This window comes from Schistocerca nitens, chromosome 10 (assembly GCF_023898315.1).
Source record: "Schistocerca nitens isolate TAMUIC-IGC-003100 chromosome 10, iqSchNite1.1, whole genome shotgun sequence".
NCBI lineage: Eukaryota > Metazoa > Arthropoda > Insecta > Orthoptera > Acrididae > Schistocerca > Schistocerca nitens.
In genome coordinates this window covers 12,717,978-12,737,550 of record NC_064623.1, presented here as the reverse complement: position 1 = coordinate 12,737,550, position 19,573 = coordinate 12,717,978, and the positions used below count along the sequence as shown (strand labels likewise).

General features: G+C 45.3%; 1 protein-coding gene across 2 annotated transcripts in view; it reads right to left on the bottom strand.

Annotated features, from left to right (window-relative positions):
• LOC126210332 (uncharacterized) overlaps positions 1–19,573 on the bottom strand; it is a 136,183-nt gene that overhangs the window by 64,987 nt on the left and 51,623 nt on the right. For both annotated transcript variants that reach the window (XM_049939534.1, XM_049939535.1), the window contains exons 2-4: positions 16,313–16,558; positions 14,615–14,822; positions 7,775–8,161 (exon numbers count right to left, since the gene is read on the bottom strand). In XM_049939534.1, the coding sequence (XP_049795491.1) occupies positions 7,775–8,161; positions 14,615–14,822; positions 16,313–16,555 (838 nt within the window). In that variant the 5' untranslated portion in view covers positions 16,556–16,558. The remainder of the gene's footprint in view (positions 1–7,774; positions 8,162–14,614; positions 14,823–16,312; positions 16,559–19,573) is intronic.

Sequence of the window (19,573 nt, the reverse complement as noted above, 5' to 3'; positions counted from 1 at the left end):
ATTATTTCCATGTCTAGATTAGATGTTATAATGATTGCCATAGATTAATAACTATAAAAGTAAAATAAGAGTGTCTGAAATGACAGACCATCAATGTTTCATTATGTAAATTTATTATAACATAGAAGGTCATGGGAAAAAGTTAGGCATAAGATTTTTGTAAGAATTGTGCAGATGACGAGGATCGTGGCAATGCAGGGGCCAGCCGGAGGTCATCGGCTACCTGCAAGAAGAAAGCGTCAGCGCGCTACCTGACGTGAAGGGCGGGAGAGCATCCGGTCCTACAAGCTGACGGCCGTGTACCTGAGGGATTAGGCGGCAGACAGCCCTCGCCGGCCTACAAGCGAAAGTGGGGCTGGCCGTTGACACTGACACGCGACCCACACGCGACAGCCTGCTAGCTCTCCGGACGCGGCAGCCGTTTGGAGGGATTCCCTGCGGCAGACCACGTTGTCGTGAGTACACGAAGAAGATCACATATCGTGTCAGAATCTGAGCCTCATGTGCCTCAGGACAGAAAGGGACGCTATATACTCACCTGTTGGGTTTTTACAACTCACTAGCATTGGCCGATCTGCATACACAAAGCAGTATCGTGCCACACTAACAAATGTATGGTCTCATTTCTTACTTCTCCTCTCTATTAGAGAGCAGTTTTAACAATAGTCGCTCCTAGTTCGATCCTGTATGGATGATCTCACACACTTGTGGAGTCACTCCACGTGCCATCATCCCTCGTCGAACTGCAATATTGGGAAACGTAAAGTTCTGTCCAGCGAGAGAAGAGACCTAGACTAGTGATGTATCCCAACGAGTAGACCTCAGAGACAATTAATCGACGTGAGGAGAGCCTATCACTGTGTCTTCCTACCGTACTGCCGTGATCATATGCGTGGGTCTGACTACAATCTCAACAGCGTACTGCAGACACTCCAGAACTCCCTATTGCTGTTGCCACAACGTAGCAACAACACCCGACGTTTAGCCTTATGTGATGTCAGTACTGTAGAATTTGTGAAGTGCTACGGATATTTCAAACAATGTGATTTAGTGCCTCATTCTCAGCACAGTCGTGAACTTTGTGCAATGTGCACGCACAATTTGATGCCCCATGAACCTTGTTTTTTTTCTTAAATTTCTTTTTCTTATGTTGTTTTTGTAATGTATGTTATACCTTGTATGCGTTTGTGTTTTTACACTGTAATTCTTATTACAGATTACTGTATTGTTCTCCACACCATGTTTTTTTTGTATTTTGTGTTTATTGTTGTGTGTATGCAAACAGTGTGCCTGAAGTCCCCATAAACTGAAGCAGATACCACCACTGTCATTGTGAATGGACCATCAGTTCAGGGAACATTTTGTAAAGGTTATTCTTGCTGCAGGGAGACAGAATGAATCGGAGGTTGTAATTAGATTCTGAAAGCTCACAAAGAGATTGTTAACTTATATAGTATCATGTGTGAGTGAGTTCAGGTTAGTTTAATGATTAAAACTGTTGTAACATCTTGGGCATTTAATTGCGGAGCACTCCAACTCTGATTGTAAAGAATAAACTGCTCCATATTTGGCTCAGATGCCCGGGCCATATTTAGAGAGTGAATGTCTGCGTGAATCGGTGTTTGGGAAGGGGCTCCCTGGGTATGGATGTGTGATGTGAGTGTTAGTGTTCCATATTAAGAAGGTGAAGTTGGCTACATCATAAATAATCCTCCCTCTATGAGTTGCATTTTTCAGTTGCAATGATCTTTTTTATAGAGTGCGGTATGTGGAGTCACTTTGTAAGATTGTTCTTGGGCGATTGACTCACTACCTTGCTCCTAAGTGAGCCAACCGCTCACCAATTACAATCTAAAATGGCGTAGGGGCAATGAGAGGTGGCATGAGCCCCCTCTCATATTTCTATCTTACGATTCTCCTCTCTAGTTGCATGCGGTGGAGGGTTGCTTTTCCTTAACACGCGTACTTCCCACGCAGCGTCTCTCGTCACCCGGGTGGTCCGGTGACAGGCGGGCTCTGTGGAACTGGAGAGAGTTAAGCCGACGTGTGTGAGGCAGTCGAGTGAATGCTTGGCAGACGCCGACATTGTCAAGAGACACGCCCGCTGGGGTGTGAAGTAGCGGCTGGGCTAGAGGTTCCGTTACTTCGGAGAAACTTTGCGAAAACACTTTCTGGCGGGCTACCAGCGAGGCGTGGGAATGACTTGTGTACCCACGCAGTTGTGGCGGGAAAATTCCCGCACTTTCTGCAAAATCAGCACAGAAATTGGCGCCAAGAATCTCCATTGGTGGAATGGTAGTGCTCCGGCAATGGAGTGGAATTTCCGCCGGTTTTCGAGTTGCTGATTGGAACGTAACCACGGCCACTGTCGTGGGGGCGGGAATGTTCGGTGTTCGGCCTGTACGGGTGCTCTAGGAGTCGGCAGTCGCCTTTCGGTCGAGGACGTCCAAGCAACCAGCCCTCGCCTGCGGTACGCCAGATCGTGTTCTGGGAGATAAGAAGACAGTTTTGGTAATGTACGTCCGCAGCACCGGCAGATAGGGATTTTCCTAGGTGATAATCAGAGCTCAGCAGAGCGCGCCTGTTCATCCTTTTCTAACTTTGTTCTGTCTTGAGTAGCAGCAATTACTGTTAGGTTAGCTGTGTGTCTCTCTCGAGATTTGAGTGGAAAGGAATTGGCTCCACATATCACTTCGTCTTAAACCTCATGATCTAAGTTAGGGACAACTTCACCTTTATAGCGTTTGTTTGTGTTTCCAATTCGAGCCAGTTTAATGTATTGTAAATGTGTCATGTGTTTTGGTTTAGTATTTTGTGTTTAGTCGTAATAAATCATATTGTTATTTTGCACAGAACTTTCATTCTGTTAATCGGTAAAGTAAACCTATCATTCCTCACTAGGTTAATGAAACTTTCCTTTATTTAACTTATTTATCAAATTAAATTATTGCAGGTGCCAAACTCTTTTCTACTCCACTTGCAGGGCTGATTACAGTCAGTGCGCGTATATTTTGTTTCATCCTTGTGCAACAGCAAAAGTCGGAGTTAGAATAAGGGGGGGCTTAGAGCATCATTTACAGATGTAGATTCAAGAATTTAGTGTAAATACACTGCTAGCCCCGGCACCTCGCACAGTCACTACTCTCGATGAACAGCGGTATCGTGTTGAAGCTGCATGGTTAACTGTACCTGTACACGCCATCCAAGCTCTGTTTGACTCAATGCCCAGGCGTATCAAGGCCGTTATTACAGCCAGATGTGGTTTCTCTGGACACTGATTTCTCAGGATCTATGCACCCAAATTGCGTGAAAATATAATGACATGTCAGTTCTAGTATAATATATTTGTCCAATGAATACCCGTTTATCATCTGCATTCCTTCTTGGTTTAGCAATTTTAATGACGAGTAGTGTAACACAGCCTGATGAAAGTTCGAATGTACACAGAAAGAACTGCTACAGTATAGTACAGACGGTAACTGAAACAGATACGCAATGAGAGGAAGAGAAATGCTTTTATTCAAAGACAATGGCACTGAAGCCACCGCGACTCGTGATTGTCCCCTGACATTAGAAAAGCGCGATATGGTTGTTAGTAGGGTGTGTGAACACCGCAGACGGCAGTGCGTGCTCTGCAAAGTGCTCCCATGCTGGCCACGAGGGTTGGTAAGGACTTCTTGTGGTAGGCCGTTCCATTGCTCCACCAGCGGGGTTGAAAAATGCTGGATGGACGTTGGTGCATAAAGAAATAAACGAATAACAAGGTGTTTTGCCTCAAGGCGGACTCCATTTCTGATATTGTTGTTTTTCTATGCAAACACGGACCAAATGGAAGAGTTCCGAGACCAAATTATTGTGGTCGTTGCTACAATACGTCTCTCCAGCATATGCCACACGTGCTCGATAGGGGTTAAGTCGGGGTAATGGGCAGCCCAGTCCATTCACTAAATATCTTCTCCTTCTGGTAGCTCTTCTACATGCGCTGTTCGGTGCGGTCACGAATTGTTATGCATGAAAATGAAGTCAGGGCCATATGCACTGCTGGAAACGCGCACTTGGGGAGGCAGTACAGTGTCCAGTGACGTTGTCCAGTCCGTGAACCGTGTTCAGTATCTTACATTCAACATTATATCTCTGCACATCATAACACCTGGACCACCGAATCGATCACGTTCGACAATTTTTCTGGCTGCATTATGTGCTCCTACCTCTCGCCTAATCAGAACCTGCTGTTAGCTGAGAAGAGCATGCGACGCCACGCCTCTCTGCCCAGTCCCTTATGCTGTTGACACTATCGCAAATCTTTGACCACGGTACACTCACTGATCAATATTATTGTGACACTCTGCGTCTTTTCAGGGTTGCAATCGCCTCACACATTTTGTGGATGACAATGTGCCAAATGTTCAAATGTGTGTGAATTCTTGTGGGACCAAACTGCTGAGGTCATCAGATCCTGGACTTACACACTACTTACACTAACTTAATGCTAAGAACAAAACACACACACACACACACACACACACACACACACACACATGCCCGAGGGAGAACTCAACCCTCCAGCAGAAGGGGCCGTGCAGTCCGTGACGTGGCGCCTCAAACTGTGTGGGCACCCTGCGCAGCTGTGCCACCATGCATGACAGCACAGATGGAGGACCTCTCGGATCGGGAGTGTATTCGATGAATGAACTGTACTGCCCGTGGCCCTGATTTAAATTCCATCGAGCTTGTGTGGAATGTGGTGGGGAAACATATTGCAGCACACACACATGCACCAGCTGTACTGGCATAAGCCGTCGCCAACACGTTGGTCGGCAAAGATCTATAGTAGGCGCTGGATCAAGTGCACCTATCAGGAGAGAGGCCAAAGATACACTTGCAAGCAACAGGCCGCCAACGCCCTCTCCACCGACAGTATTTAGGCCGCCGCTGGTGACCGGAGGGTCAGCCACTAGCACATTCTCCAGTTTGGTGTCCGTCATTAATTGCAGTGCAGTTACTGTCCACATCTCAAGCTACGACAGTACTCAGCATCCGACTGTAGCAAGATTGGTATTGTCTGCAAGGATGAGCTTGTACCACAACATATGTACTCTATTAAAGTTAAGTAGTAGCTATCTGTTCACGTAGATAAAGAACCGTGTTCATCCACGTGAGCATTTGTGTTGCAGAGGAAGGACACCAGCCACCCATAACAACATCCCGTCCCTTCTTTCCATAAGGTACAAGACACTACACCAACAACCAGCGAACATTTACCTGCACTGCTGAAGGAATGGAACGCCCTAGCACAACAACTCCTTACCAACCTTGTGGTCAACATGGGAGCGTATTTCAGAGCACACAGTACCATCTATGCCTATCACACGCAGTATTGAGAACTGTACACTGCCTTCCGTAATGTCCAGGTGACCATCGTAAAACACGATCATGTCACTGTAATTATTGTCTTTGAATACAAGTGTCATTTATGTTCGTCTCATCGTGTATTTTTTTCAGTTATCTTCTTTACTGCAGCAGTTTTTTGATATTCATGGTCGACATGGAGCTCTGTTACTTGGCACGACACATCACGCGAAAGTTACTCTCATCCTTACTTTTTGCGTACCAATGTCGTTAGGCAGTAAGTTACTTTGCAGTCATGACTGAATAAACGTTTGCAAATACAGGATGAGGCATAATAAAGAGCGATTTTAAAACGCTGTCAAGTAAAAACACTTCGTTAAATTTTCTTATTTCATAATCTTAAAATACGTGAAAAGCATTTCCTGGAATAGTAAAACTTCGATTATTTTTTGAAGATAACTCCGGTAAGATGGCGTCTGTTTCGACGCACACGTTCCTCCAGGCGGATCTTGAAGTGACTCGTGGCACTGTGCAGGATTGACAGTGGGATTTGAACAACTTCCTGTCCGATCCGCTCTTTTAGGGCTTCAAATGTTCAAGGAGGGTTACCTCGGTAAACATTGCTTTTCGGATAATCCCACAAGAAAAAGTCGCACGATGTGAGGCACAGTGAACTAGAGGGTCATGCAATATCGCCGTTTCTGGAGATCACACGATTTGGAAACAAACGGTTGACAATATTCATAATTACTCGAGCAGTGTGGAAGGGTGCTCCACCTGCTGGAAAAACGTTTCGTCGTCCACTTCGCAGTGTGCAAGTTGCGGAGTGAAAAGTTTTCTAACATGTCTGTGTAGCTCTGCGAAGTCACTGTTACAGTATTGCCAAGGCCATCTTCAAAAAAATATGGACCTATGATCCCTAATGAAGACATGGCGCACCACACAGTAACTTTTCCGGAGTGCAATGGTTGCTGATGCAATTCTCTAGGATTAACGCCACTCCAAAATCGAAAGTTCTGCTCGTTGACGTAACTGGAGAGATGGAAGTAGGCTTCATTACTCATCCAGAAACGGTTTACAATGTCCTCATCATGATTAATCATTTCCAAAAATTCTAAGCAGAACCGGGTTCGGCTCACATAATCTGTTTCGTTAAGGGCCTGAACCATTTGGATTTTGTAGGGGTGAAAGTGCTAATCTTTGTGTAAAATTCTTTTTACCAGTCTTTTTGAAATCCCAAGCGTAGCGCTTCCCTCAATGGCAACTCTTACACGTTTGATGTTTTCAGGTGTGCGCACAGTTTTTGGTCTCCTAGTTTTCTTTTTTCTCGTTGACGCCACCTTCTCAAAGTTCCCAACCCACTTTTTAATAGCACAGGCAGATGGCACCGTCCGATTTCGATTAATGTCGAAGTGGTAGCGGAATGGATGACGTGCTAACAGGTATGACCTAACGTTCTGATAAAATGCTCTGACAGTGTACGTACGATGCCGTGGGGTCCAACGTTCCATTATGACTAAATGCTATTTTGCGCCAAACGTAACTGACGCTGTTGTTGTTGTGGTCTTCAGTCCTGAGACTGGTTTGATGCAGCTCTCCATTCTACTCTATCCTGTGCAAGCTCCTTCATCTCCCGGTACTTACTGCAACCTACATCCTTCTGAATCTGCTCAGTGAATTCTTCTCTCGGTCTCCCTCTACGATTTTTACCCTCCACGCTGCCCTCCAACGCTAAATTTGTGATCCCTTGATGCCTCAGAACATGTGCTACCAACTGGTCCCTTCTTCTTGTCAAGTTGTGACACAAACTCCTCCCCAATTCTATTCAATACCTCGATCTAATCTTCAGCATTCTTCTGTAGCACCACATTTCGAAAGCTTCTATTCTCTTCTTGTCTAAACTATTTATCGTCCACGTTTCACTTCCATACATGGCTACACTCCATAGAAATACTTTCAGAAACGACTTCCTGACACTTAAATCTATACTCGATGTTAACAAATTTCTCTTCTTCAGAAACGCTTTCCTTGCCATAATTTATATCCTATCTACTTCGACCATCATCAGTTATTTTGCTCCCCAAATAGAAAAACTCCTATACTACTTTAAGTGTCTCATTTCCTAATCTAATTCCCTCAGCATCACCCGACTCGACTTAATTCGACTACATTCCATTATCCTCGTTTTGTTTTTGTTGATGTTCATCTTGTATCCTCCTTTCAAGACACTGTCCATTCCGTTCAACTGCTCTTCCAAGTCCGTTGCTGTCTCTGATAACTGAAGCTATCCCCTCCAAATCTCTGCGACGCAGCTTGATTCGCGCGCTTTATAAAATCGCTCGATATTAAGCTTCACCGTGTATTGTAATTAGCGGAATGGAAACACTGTTATGAAAAATTTGATGCAGACTTATGGTGGACTCACTGGCGTCGACGTCGAGCACCTGCACGCGGGGGTACGCCGTCTGCTGCACGTTGGCGACCAGGTTGCGGTTGGACAGCATGACGCCCTTGGGCAGCCCCGTGGTGCCGCTGGAGTAGGGCAGCAGGAAGAGGTGGTCGGCGCCCGTGCGCTGTGGCCTCAGGGCCCCGTCCAGGCTGGCGTCCCCCACCAGCTGGCCGAAGTCCGCCGCCCCCTCTGGAGTGGCTCCTGAGGTAGGCTGGGTGCTGGAGTAGGCCACCCCCACGGTGACCAGCAGCTGTGGCGGTTCCAGGCGCGCCTCCTGGAAGGCGCTGGACAGCGACGGGGCGAGCTCGGGGGTCGTCACAGCCGCAGAGGGCCGGCAGTCTCGCAGTTGTCGGCTCATCTCCCCTGTGGAGCACCGGCATTAGGTCAGCGTGCATGCTGAGACGTGTACAACTGGCAGCAATAACGTGAAAACAGCTCGTGTGATTTGGGAGAGCGAGCACTGCATCTAGTGCTGAAGCTGTGTGAACGGCTGTGACTCCACACAATTGCCTTCATACAGGGCGTCCAGAAAAGGGCTCCCTGATTTCAAAACTAAATATCTCGAAAACAAAGATCGATAGAGGATTGCAGTAAACGGTATGTTTATTGTGAAAGCTGTAAGAAGTTTATACAACAGTTTGAAATAATAGTTACAAAAGCTGCTAACAGATGGCGCTGTACGCTGTACAGCTCATATCAGCACACATAAGTGAAATAATCGTATGAAAACAATCGTTGCAAACAATCACATCACAATAATAGTTACAAAAGCTGCTAACAGATGGCGCTGTACGCTGTACAGCTCATATCAGCATACATAAGTGAAATAATCGTATGAAAACAAACGTTGCAAACAATCACATCACAATGTTTTCAAAATGTTCACCATTGGCATTACAGAGGTGGCGCAAACGAAGAATGAAATTCGCCATCGCATTTCGTAGTGTCTCAACCGAAATGGAATCACATGCCACAGAGATCGCCGATTCGAGCTCGTCCAGCGTGGCGGGATGCTTCGGGTGCACCACAAAAAAAGTCACAGGGAGTCAAATCCGGCGAATATGGAGGCCAATCCATGCCTGCACCAGTAAATTTGGGATATTCCAAAGCAATGACTCGATTCCCGAAGTATTCCTCAAGAAAGCGAAACACTTGTTCGGTCCGATGTGGTCGGGCTCCATCTTGCATAAACCATTCAGTACCTGGCCGATCCTCTAACGCTTGCTGTGTGGCGACAAATTGTCCCAAAATTGCAACGTAACGTGCACCAGTGACCGTTTCTCGAATGAAAAAAGGGCCAATAATGCCTCTGCTGCATACTGCAGCCCACACAGTAACTTTAGGAGAATACAGGGGTTTCGCTTCACAATGCCTCTGCTGCATACTGCAGCCCACACAGTAACTTTAGGAGAATACAGGGGTTTCGCTTCACAATGCCTCTGCTGCATACTGCAGCCCACACAGTAACTTTAGGAGAATACAGGGGTTTCGCTTCACAATGCCTCTGCTGCATTCTGCAGCCCACACAGTAACTTTAGGAGAATACAGGGGTTTCGCTTCACACCAATATGGCTTTTCGGAAGCCCAAAATCGCCAGTTCTGCTTATTCACGTATCCATTCAGGTGGAAGTGTGCTTCATCTGTAAACCAGATGCAGCCAACATCAAATCCTTCACCATCAATCATTGTGAGCATGTCATTAGCAAAGGCAACCCTTTGTTGCACAGCTCGTACGGGTATGGCCTGGTGCGTTTGAATTTTGAATGGAAACATGTGTAGGCTCTTTCTCAGTATTTTCTGCGTGCTGGAACGCTTCAAACCAGTCTCAGATGCAATTCTACGGACGGATGACACTGGATTTCGCTGAATAATTCCAGAAACTGTGGCGATATTTTCAGGCGTAACTGCGGTTTGCTTGCGGCCAACATGCCCCACTAGATCATCAGTTACGCTGCCTGTTCGTTGAAATTTTGCGAAGAGCGTACGAATGTTTTTCCCATCGGGTCCTTTTGGAACATTAAATCGTGCTTGAAAACTTCGCCTTGTTGCCGTAGGACTCTCTTCTAATCTGTGGTACACTAGCACCAGAAAAACGCGTTGTTCAATGGACTACATGGTTTTTAACTCTTCCTTCGGTACGCTAACCTCCTTTCACGTTTCAATAGTGGAACTGATCGCTCTGGGCTTCGATTCTTTATTTATACTATGCATTACGTATGGCGATTACAGCGCCATCTGTTAGCAGCTTTTGTAACTATTATTTCAAACTGCTGTATGAACTTCTTTCAGCTTTCACAATAAACATACCGTTTACTGCATTCCTCTGTCGATCTTTGTTTTCGAGATATTTAATTTTGAAATCAGGGAGTCCTTTTCTGGACACCCTGTACGAGGCTTTACTCAGATGTGGGTCCCGGTTTTGGGTTTGAGGGGGGTCACAGTTTGTTGCCATCTCTCCCCTGGTCCATGTATTACTTTACATCATTCCCACTTTTAACGTCGCCCAGATGCCTATGACTTTAACAGTAACATAAAACATGTAAAATGTTTCTAATATGATAGTAACAATTTATTTACATCAGTGGATATGGACAGCCTACATCAGTGGGGTAGATGGGGTTCCAGGTGGTGATGGAGGCCATAGTCATTTCTGGGAATGTAAGGCACAGTTGCAAGTGGCGATGGAGAGTGGAGGTCTTACTGGAGATGAAGGTGGAATTGCAGGTGGTGAGGCAGACTAGAGCACATGCTGATGGTGTAAGTGAAGCAGCAGGGGATAAACGAGAGTAGAGCTCATGATGGTGAGTTAGGCATGATTGCTAGTGGTGATGGGGAGTAGAACCCATACTGGCGCTGTAGGTGGAGTTGCAGATGGTATGGGAAGTAGAGCCCTCATGGGTGCTGTAGGCACAGTTCTAAAAATGTTCAAATGTGTGTGAAATCTTATGGGACTTAACTGCTAAGGTCATCAGTCCCTAAGCTTACACACTACTTAACCTAAATTATCCTAAGGACAAACATACACACCCATGCCCGAGGGAGGACTCGAACCTCCGCCAGGACCAGCCGCACAGTCCATGACTGCAGCGCCCGAGACCGCTCGGCTAATCCCGCTCGGCAGGCACAGTTCTACATCTACATTTCGTTCATTGAACCACCTTCTCAATAATTCTCTATTATTCCAATCCCGAACAGCGTCCAGAGAAAACGAACACCTATATCTTTCTGTGCGAGCTCTGATTCCATTATTTCATTATGATGATCGTTTCTCGTTACGTATATCGGCGTCAACAAAATATTTTCGCATTCGAAGTTGGTGATAGAAATTTTGTGAGAAGATCCCCCTTCAACGAGAAACTCCTTTGTTTTAATGATGTCCACACCAAGTCCTGTATCATTTATGTGATGTTCTCTGCCGTATTTCTCGATAATGCAAAACATGCCGCTCATCTTTGAGCTTTCTCGATGTACTCTGTTAATCCTATCTGGTAAGGGTCCCACATCGCGCAGCAATACTCCAAAAGAGAACGGACATGCGAAATGTAGATCTGTTGCATCTTCTAAGTGTTCAGCCAATAAGACACAGTCTTTGGTTCGACTTCCTCACAACATTTTTTATGTGTTCTTTCCAACTGAAGTTGTTCAGAATTCTAATTTTTAGGTATTTGGTTGAATTTACGGCGTTTAGATTCGATTGATTTATAGTGCAACTGAAGTTTAACGGATTCCTTTTAGCACTCATGTGGATGACCTCACACTTATTGAGTGTCAATTGCCAATTTTCGGACCATATGGATATCTTTTCAAAATCATTTTGCAGTTTGTTTTGATCTTCTGATGACTTTACCAGACGATAAACGACAGCCATATTTGCAAACAGTCTAAGACGGCTGCTCAGATTGTCTCCTAAATCGTTTATATAGATAAGGAAGAGCAGATCCTTATAACACTACCTTGGAGAACGGCAGAAATGACTTCCGTTTTACTCAATTTTCCGTTGGTTACTGCGAACTGTGACCTCTCTGACAACGAATCACCAATCCAATCGCGTAACTGTGATGATATTACATAAGCACACAATTTGATTAGAAGTAGCTTGTGAGGTACTGTCGAAAGACTCCTGGAAATCTAATAATACGGAATCGATTTTAAATTCCCTGTCAATAGCACTCAGCACTTCGTGTGAGTAAACGGTTTTCACGAGAACGTTGTTTCCTGTATCCGTGTTGACTGTGTGTCAATAGACCGTTCTCTTCGAGGTAATTCACACAACATATGTTCCAAAACCCTGCTGCATATCGATGTTAATGATATGGGCCTGTAAGCTACAGTCTGGAGCCGCGCGACCGCTACGGTCGCAGGTTCGAATCCTGCCTCGGGCATGGATGTGTGTGATGTGTTTAGGTTAGTTAGGTTTAAGTAGTTCTACTTTCCTGTATCCGTGTTGACTGTGTGTCAATAGACCGTTCCCTTCGAGGTAATTCACACAATATATGTTCCAAAACCCTGCTGCATATCAATGTTAATGATATGGGCCTGTAAGCTACAGTCTGGAACCGCGCGACCGCTACGGTCGCAGGTTCGAATCCTGCCTCGGGCATGGATGTGTGTGATGTCCTTAGGTTAGTTAGGTTTAAGTAGTTCTACGTTCTAGGGGACTGATGACCTTAGAAGTTAAGTCCCATAGTGCTCAGAGTCATTTGAACCATTTTTTTTTTTTTTTTTTTTTTTTTTGGGCCTGCAATTTAGTGGATTACTGCTACTACCTTTCTTGAATATTAGTGTGACCTGTGCAACTTTTCAGACTTCTGTCCAGGAGAGCGATAGTATATGATTTTTAATTACGGAGCTATTGCGTCAGCACACTCTGAAAGGAACCCAAGTGGTATACAGCCTGGACCGGAAGACTTGCATCTATTAAGTGATTTAAGTTGCTTCACTTCTCCGAGGATATTCACTTCTAATTCAGTTCTCGATTCGAATTCTGGAATCGGAAGGTTGTGTTTATTAACTCTACTTTAGCAGCACTGCCATCGATAGTAATTCCATTGCAGTCGTACAGAGAAGGCACTGATTACGTCTGGTTCAAAATGGCTCTGAGCACTATGGTACTTAACTTCTGAGGTCATCAGTCGCCTAGAACTTAGAACTACTTAAACCTAACTAACCTAAGGACATCACACACATCCATGGCCGAGGCAGGATTCGAACCTGTGCCGTAGCGGTCGCTCGGTTCCAAACTGTAGCGCCTAGAACCGCACGGCCACTCCGGCCGGCGGATTACGTGTCGCCGCTAGCGTACTTTATATACGACCAGAATATCTTTGGATTTTCTGCAACGTTTCGAGCTAAACTTTCATTGTGGAAACTATTATAAGCATGGAAGTCCACGCTGAATTCCGAGCTTCTGTAAAAGATCGCCAATCTTGGGTATTTTGCGTTTATTTAAATTTAGAATCTATTTTTGTTGTTTCTGCAACAGTGTTCTGACATGTTTTGTGCAGCAAGGGGGTCAGCTGCGTCGTTTGTTAATTTATTTGGTATAATCTGAGAACTGCGTCTATTAAATATTAGATTAACACACAGAAATTCAAAAAGTAAACTATCAGTGCACACAGATGAAACTATACAGGGTGTTACAAAAAGGTAAAACAAAAAGGTCCGGAAACGCTTAATTTCCATGTTAGAGCTCATTTCAGTTTCGTCAGTATGTACTGTACTTCCTCGATTCAGCGCCATGATTTCATACGGGATACTCTACCTGTGCTGCTAGAACATGTGCCTTTACAAGTACGACACAACATGTGGTTCATGCACGATGGAGCTCCTGCACATTTCAGTCGAAGTGATCGACGCTTCTCAACAACACATTCGGTGACCGATGGATTAGTAGAGGCGGACCAATTCCAAGGCCTCCATGCTTTCCTGACCTCAACCCTCTTGACTTTCATTTATGGGGGCATTTGAAAGCTCTTGTCTACGCAATTCCGTTACCAAATGTAGAGACACGTGCTCGTATTGTGGACGGCTGTGATACAATACGTCATTCTCCAGGGCTGCATCAGCGCATCAGGGATTCCATGCGACGGAGGGTGGATGCATGTATCCTGGCACCGAGGACATTTTAAACATTTCCTGTAACAAAGTGTTTGAAGTCACGCTGGTACGTTCTGTTGTTGTGTGTTTCCATTCCATGAGTAGTGTGATTTGAAGAGAAGTAATAAAATGAGCTCTAACATGGAAAGTAAGCGTTTCCGGACACATGTCCACATAACACATTTTCTTTCTTTGTGTGTGAGGAATGTTTCCTGAAAGTTTGGCCGTACCTTTTTGCTGCTTGTGTCAGCCGGCTGCTGCTGCCTGACCGATGGTGATGAAGAGTAGAGGCTTTATTGGAAATGCAGGTGGAGTTGCAGGTGGTGGTGGAGAGTAGAGCCCTTACTGGTGTTGAGGCTCGAGCAGCAGAGTCCTTACTGGTGGTGCAGGTGGTGATGGAGAGTGCAGCCCTTGCTACGGTATGGATAGAGCTTCAGGTGACGATGGAGAGTGCAGTACTTTTTGAGGAAGTAGGCTTGATTGTGTGATGGAGGGTTGAGCCCTTACAGGGGGAAGAAGTTGTGAAGTTGTAGGTGGCAATGGACTCTAGACCTCATATAAGTAGTACAGGTAGGGTTACAGGTAACGACATAGAGCCCATACCTGTTGTGTAGGGTTAGTTGCATGTCTTACTGGTCATGTAGGCTGGGTAGCAGGCAGTAGAGCCTGTAGTGGTAGTGTGGGCTCATTACACAAAGTGATGGAGACTGGAGTCCTTACCAGTGGTGTAGGCAGGGTTGCAGGTGGCGATGGACACGCCCGCCTCGTTGGCACCGAGGATGATGGCCAGGAATTCGGGGCAGTTGGGGAGCAGCACGAAAAGCACGTGGCCCGGACCCAGACCGGCCTTCTGGAGGGCTGCCGCGAACCTCCGGGAGGCCGTTCTCAGCTGGGAGTACGTGTAGCGGCGGCCCGTCACTGCGCACTCCTGTGTAGACACAGGATTGACAAGAGCAAACGAGTTCGACCACAGGCTGCCAGACGGAAATTTCGTACAGCAAGATAGGGCTAGAAATTTACCGTATTGGGCAGTGTAAATCAAAAATTACCCATCACATGGACATTATGTGTGCATCCCATAACAACCTATTTGCCAATTTACCCAAATATAGAGTTTTCTCCTTGCTTGTCTGCTTCTCTCGTGAAGCACAGAAATCTTGAGAAGTACCTCTAAAAATGCCTCTACTTTATTCTCTTGTTGTTCTTGTCTTCAGTCCTGAGACTGGTTTGATGCAGCTCTCCATGCTACTCTATCCTGTGCAAGCTGCTTCATCTCCCAGTACCTACTGCAGCCTACATCCTTTTGAATCTGCTTAGTGTATTCATCTCTTGGTCTACGATTTTTACCCTCCACGCTGCCCTCCAATACTAAATTGGTGATCCCTTGATGCCTCAGAACATGTCCTACCAACCGATCCCTTCTTCAAGTCAAGTTGTGCCACAAACTTCTCTTCTCCTCAATCCTATTCAATACCTCATCATTAGTTATGTGATCTACCCATCTAATCTTCAGCATTCTTCTGTAGCACCACATTTCGAAAGCTTCTATTCTCTTCTTGTCCAAAGTATTTATCGTCCATCTTTCACTTCCATACATGGCTACACTCCATACAAATACTTTCAGAAACGATTTCCTGACACTTAAATCTATACTCGATGTTAACAAATTTCTCTTCTTCAGAAACGCTTTCCTTGCCATTGCCAGTCTACATTTTATATCCTGTCTACTTCGACCATCATCAGTTATTTTGCTCCCCAAATAGCAAAACTCCTTTACTACTTTAAGTGTCTCATTTCCTAATTCCCTCAGCATCATCCGACTTAATTCGACTACATTCCATTATCCTCGTTTTGCTTTTGTTGATGTTATATCCTCCTTTCAAGACACTATCCATTCCGTTCAACTGCTCTTCCAAGTCCTTTGCTGTCTCTGACAGAATTACAATGTCATCGGCAAACCTGAAAGTTTTTATTTCTTCTCCATGAATTTTAATACCTACTCCGAATTTTTCTTTTGTTTCCTTCACTGCTTTCTCAATATACAGATTGAATAACATCGGGGATAGGCTACAACCTTGTCTCACTCCCTTCCCTTATTCTCTTAATATTTTTTAAGTAGATTATTGCTTCATGATTTACCCCTTCTGGCATAAATGTAAAGGCATTGCGAATAATCTCACATATCTGGCTGTGTAATTTCCCTGTACCTAAGGTGCAGTGACATGCCATATAGTACAGAGACAGCGTAAACCGGTCGGCAGGTAACAACAAAGCAATAGACTCGCCCAGTGCTCAGAACGAGAATTACTTGGCACATGCTCTAACAGTGTGCAGAGACGTGCCTGAGTTATTTTCTGCCACAGCCTGTCTGGTAATACAGGTATTGTGCCAGCCAGCACCGAGCAGAGGTCGGCTTACCATGGCGACCCTGTCAGGATATCGGTCGAGGTGCATCCAGGCGTACTCGTAGAACGGCACGTCGGGGATGTCGACGTCTGGGTAGGGCGACCTCAGCACCCCGGGGGCGGCGGCGGCGGCAGTGGTGGGGGTAGCCAGGCTTCTGGAGACCGAGAGGGCAGCCGTGGGCGACGCCCTCCTCCTCACAGGCGGAGTGTACGCCAGAAAGCGGCACAATCCACGGGCCAGCATGGCGGCCGACATGTCCTGCAGCGAGACACGACACTGGTCACTCACTCAGTCACTGATTCACCCGTGTCATTCAGTCATTCATACATCGATCTCCATAAATCTCACCATAATGGAGTGCCTTTAGGGACGTGGATCGGAACAAGTTGTACTGGGTGTTTCAGTTAAGGGTTTTGACTGTAATCTGAAAATAGTAAGTGAAAGGAAAATTTATTTAGATAGCTGGAAGTAAGAAACGTTACTCTTCCTGTGGAGCTATGACCGTACTTCTCTTGCCATAGCGTTACAGCAACGAGTTATAATTTTTTAACAGAACTGTACAGTTTCCTACAATGTAGTAGAAGTATTTATCCAGATATGTTGAAATCAATTTAAATCGAATTTCTGTCAGTTGTGATTAGCGAGCTAATTCGCAGTTCTGCAATGGCACTGTGCTTTTCTACTGCTGAATATGCTTCTCCAGTCTGGTACAGGTCATCTCATGCCGGACAAGTAGACATTGCTCTCAACGAAACCTGCAGGTTGATCACAGGTTGCTTAAGACATACCCCAACTGATAAGCTCTACTGCCTGGCTGGGATAGCGCCACCATGGATACGCAGAACAGTGGCTGCCGACAAGGAGAGACTGAAAGTGGAACAGGACACTGCCCATCCGCTGCACGGACATAATCCACCACAGCAACGGCTGAGATCGCGAAAGAGCTTCCTGAGAACATCCGAGAAGCTCACCATTTCACCAGAGAAGGCAAGGCTGGAGTTAGGGAAGAAGTCGACGCCTCACCTGCAGACTCCAGAAGCTGGAGAACTGCCACCTGGACACAACGAGAGCTGGCTGGTGTGGAAATCTTTAAACAGATTACGATCAGGAGTTGGACGATCCAGAGACAACCTGAAGAGATGGGGCTTCATAACAGAAGATACGTCCTGTGATTGTGGACAAGAACAAACCACAAGCCACATGCTCCAGTGCCTTTTGTGCCCTACATCCTGCACGAAGATTGAACTCCTGCAAACCACTCCAAGCTCCTTGGAGGTTGCAAAGTACTGGGCACATGTAATATAAATACAATTTGTGTGTGTATATTTATTGATGTGTATGGCAACTGTAAATTTGTATGCTTCTGATTCGAGAATCAATAAATTAGCGAGCTAGAAACATTAGAAGTTTCAATGGTGGATGCATCATGGTGTACATGATTCGATGTATTCCAGTGCATATTTTGGTGGCACAGCATTCATTTAAGTGAGGTGTCCAAACGAGTGCCCATTTCTCTGTGCGTAGCACTCATTGCGCCTTCTAAACGATCTGCAGACGAGACGTAATGATGTCACTGGTGTCTCAGAGCGACGACCTCCCGTGATAGAATGGAATGTACTTGCTGTGTGAGGTAAGTCATGACTCCTGGTCCAGAAGAAAATGTGTTACGCACTGTTGGTGACAATTGTATCACCGGTAGCTCGTGCATTGCATTATCTCTGAACACAAACCAAACAAGTGTTTTGGGCATTTTGCAGGGACAAAGAGTTATACCCTTATCACGCATAGAGAGTTCATTCTCTGCGGGCAGTGTACTTCTCATGCTTATTCGATCTTGCAAATGTGCAGGAGTCCGATTTTTCGCTGCTTTCGTGTTTTTTACAGACGAGACCATTTTTAAAGGGAGTGCGTGATGGGCAGAAGGAATCGATGTTTCTGGGATGAGGAAACCAACAAGCAGTGGTGTGTCGATCCTATCAGTACAACTTGGCTGTGAATATCTGGAGCGGTACTGTAAGCGATTACATAATTGTCCTTACGTTCTTCTCAATGAATCGAACAGAGCTGTGTGCAAAACGTTCAAAATGTCCTCTCACAGTTATTACAAGATGTGCTGCCGAAAAATGAATATTACAGGCTCTTTCACTGTTCCAGAAATATTTTCACAGAAATAAACGTAATCGGTGTGACAGACCTAGTTATTCGTGTTTATGTATAGGCTAAACGATTATTCGTAAGTACCTCCAGGGTTTCCGAAGACCACTGCACGAATACTACGAGACACACTGAAAATTAAACGTATCAGTGGACAGACCACCCCTCCAAGTTTTGATTCGTAATACGTGCCATGATACAGTCGCAGAAAGGCCGGTTGGGTACTGCATTCAGCGTCTCATTTCCTAATTTAATTTCCACAGCATCGCCTGATTCAATTCGGCTATATTCCAGTATCCTCTTGTTTTAGTTTCGTTGACGTTCAACTTATAACACCTTTTCGAGACACTATCAGTTCCGTTTAACTGCTCTTCTAACAAGGAACTCCTTGAGTGCGGTGTCGTAAATTCAATCCTAAGTAAGGCTCATTAGTATTGTGTTAAAAATTGCGTCAGGAAAAATATCAGCTGCTAATGACTCACTATGTGCATCAGGAGGGCGACAGAAAATGAGTCTCCGGGAGGTGCAGAGGTCAACCTTTTATGAGATGTACGTATTACACTTCTAAAATGGACACCGTCGACATTCAAGAAATGTTGAAAACAAACCATTAACTTGCACCGTGAACACCGAATGAAAATAGGCACGCCACAATGATCACAAAGTTTCGCACCATCGAAATCGAAGACGAACTCCTTGCGAGCCACAAACCGTGCAGGGCGTTCAGCTAGGTACCCGCTCTTAAAGAATCCTTACAGAATCGTATTGATGTAACGGGGCCAGGAGATCTGATAGAATGTGATGGCATGCAAGCGAATGCCCAACAGTCTGTCGCGGACATTGCTGTGAAACCAGCTGTCACTGAAGGCGCAGCTGCAGATACTGCGATGATACGTTTTATAGACACGGAAAAAACAAACATCCAGAAGCTAAGTTGGTTCATTGGTTACAGATGGTATCAACTACAATGTCACACCTTTTCAGGAGGGATAGTTTGATCTAAAGGAGTATGACTTTTCAAAATGGCTCTGAGCACTACGGGACTCAACTGCTGTGGTCATAAGTCCCCTAGAACTTAGAACTACTTAAACCTAACTAACCTAACATCACACACATCCA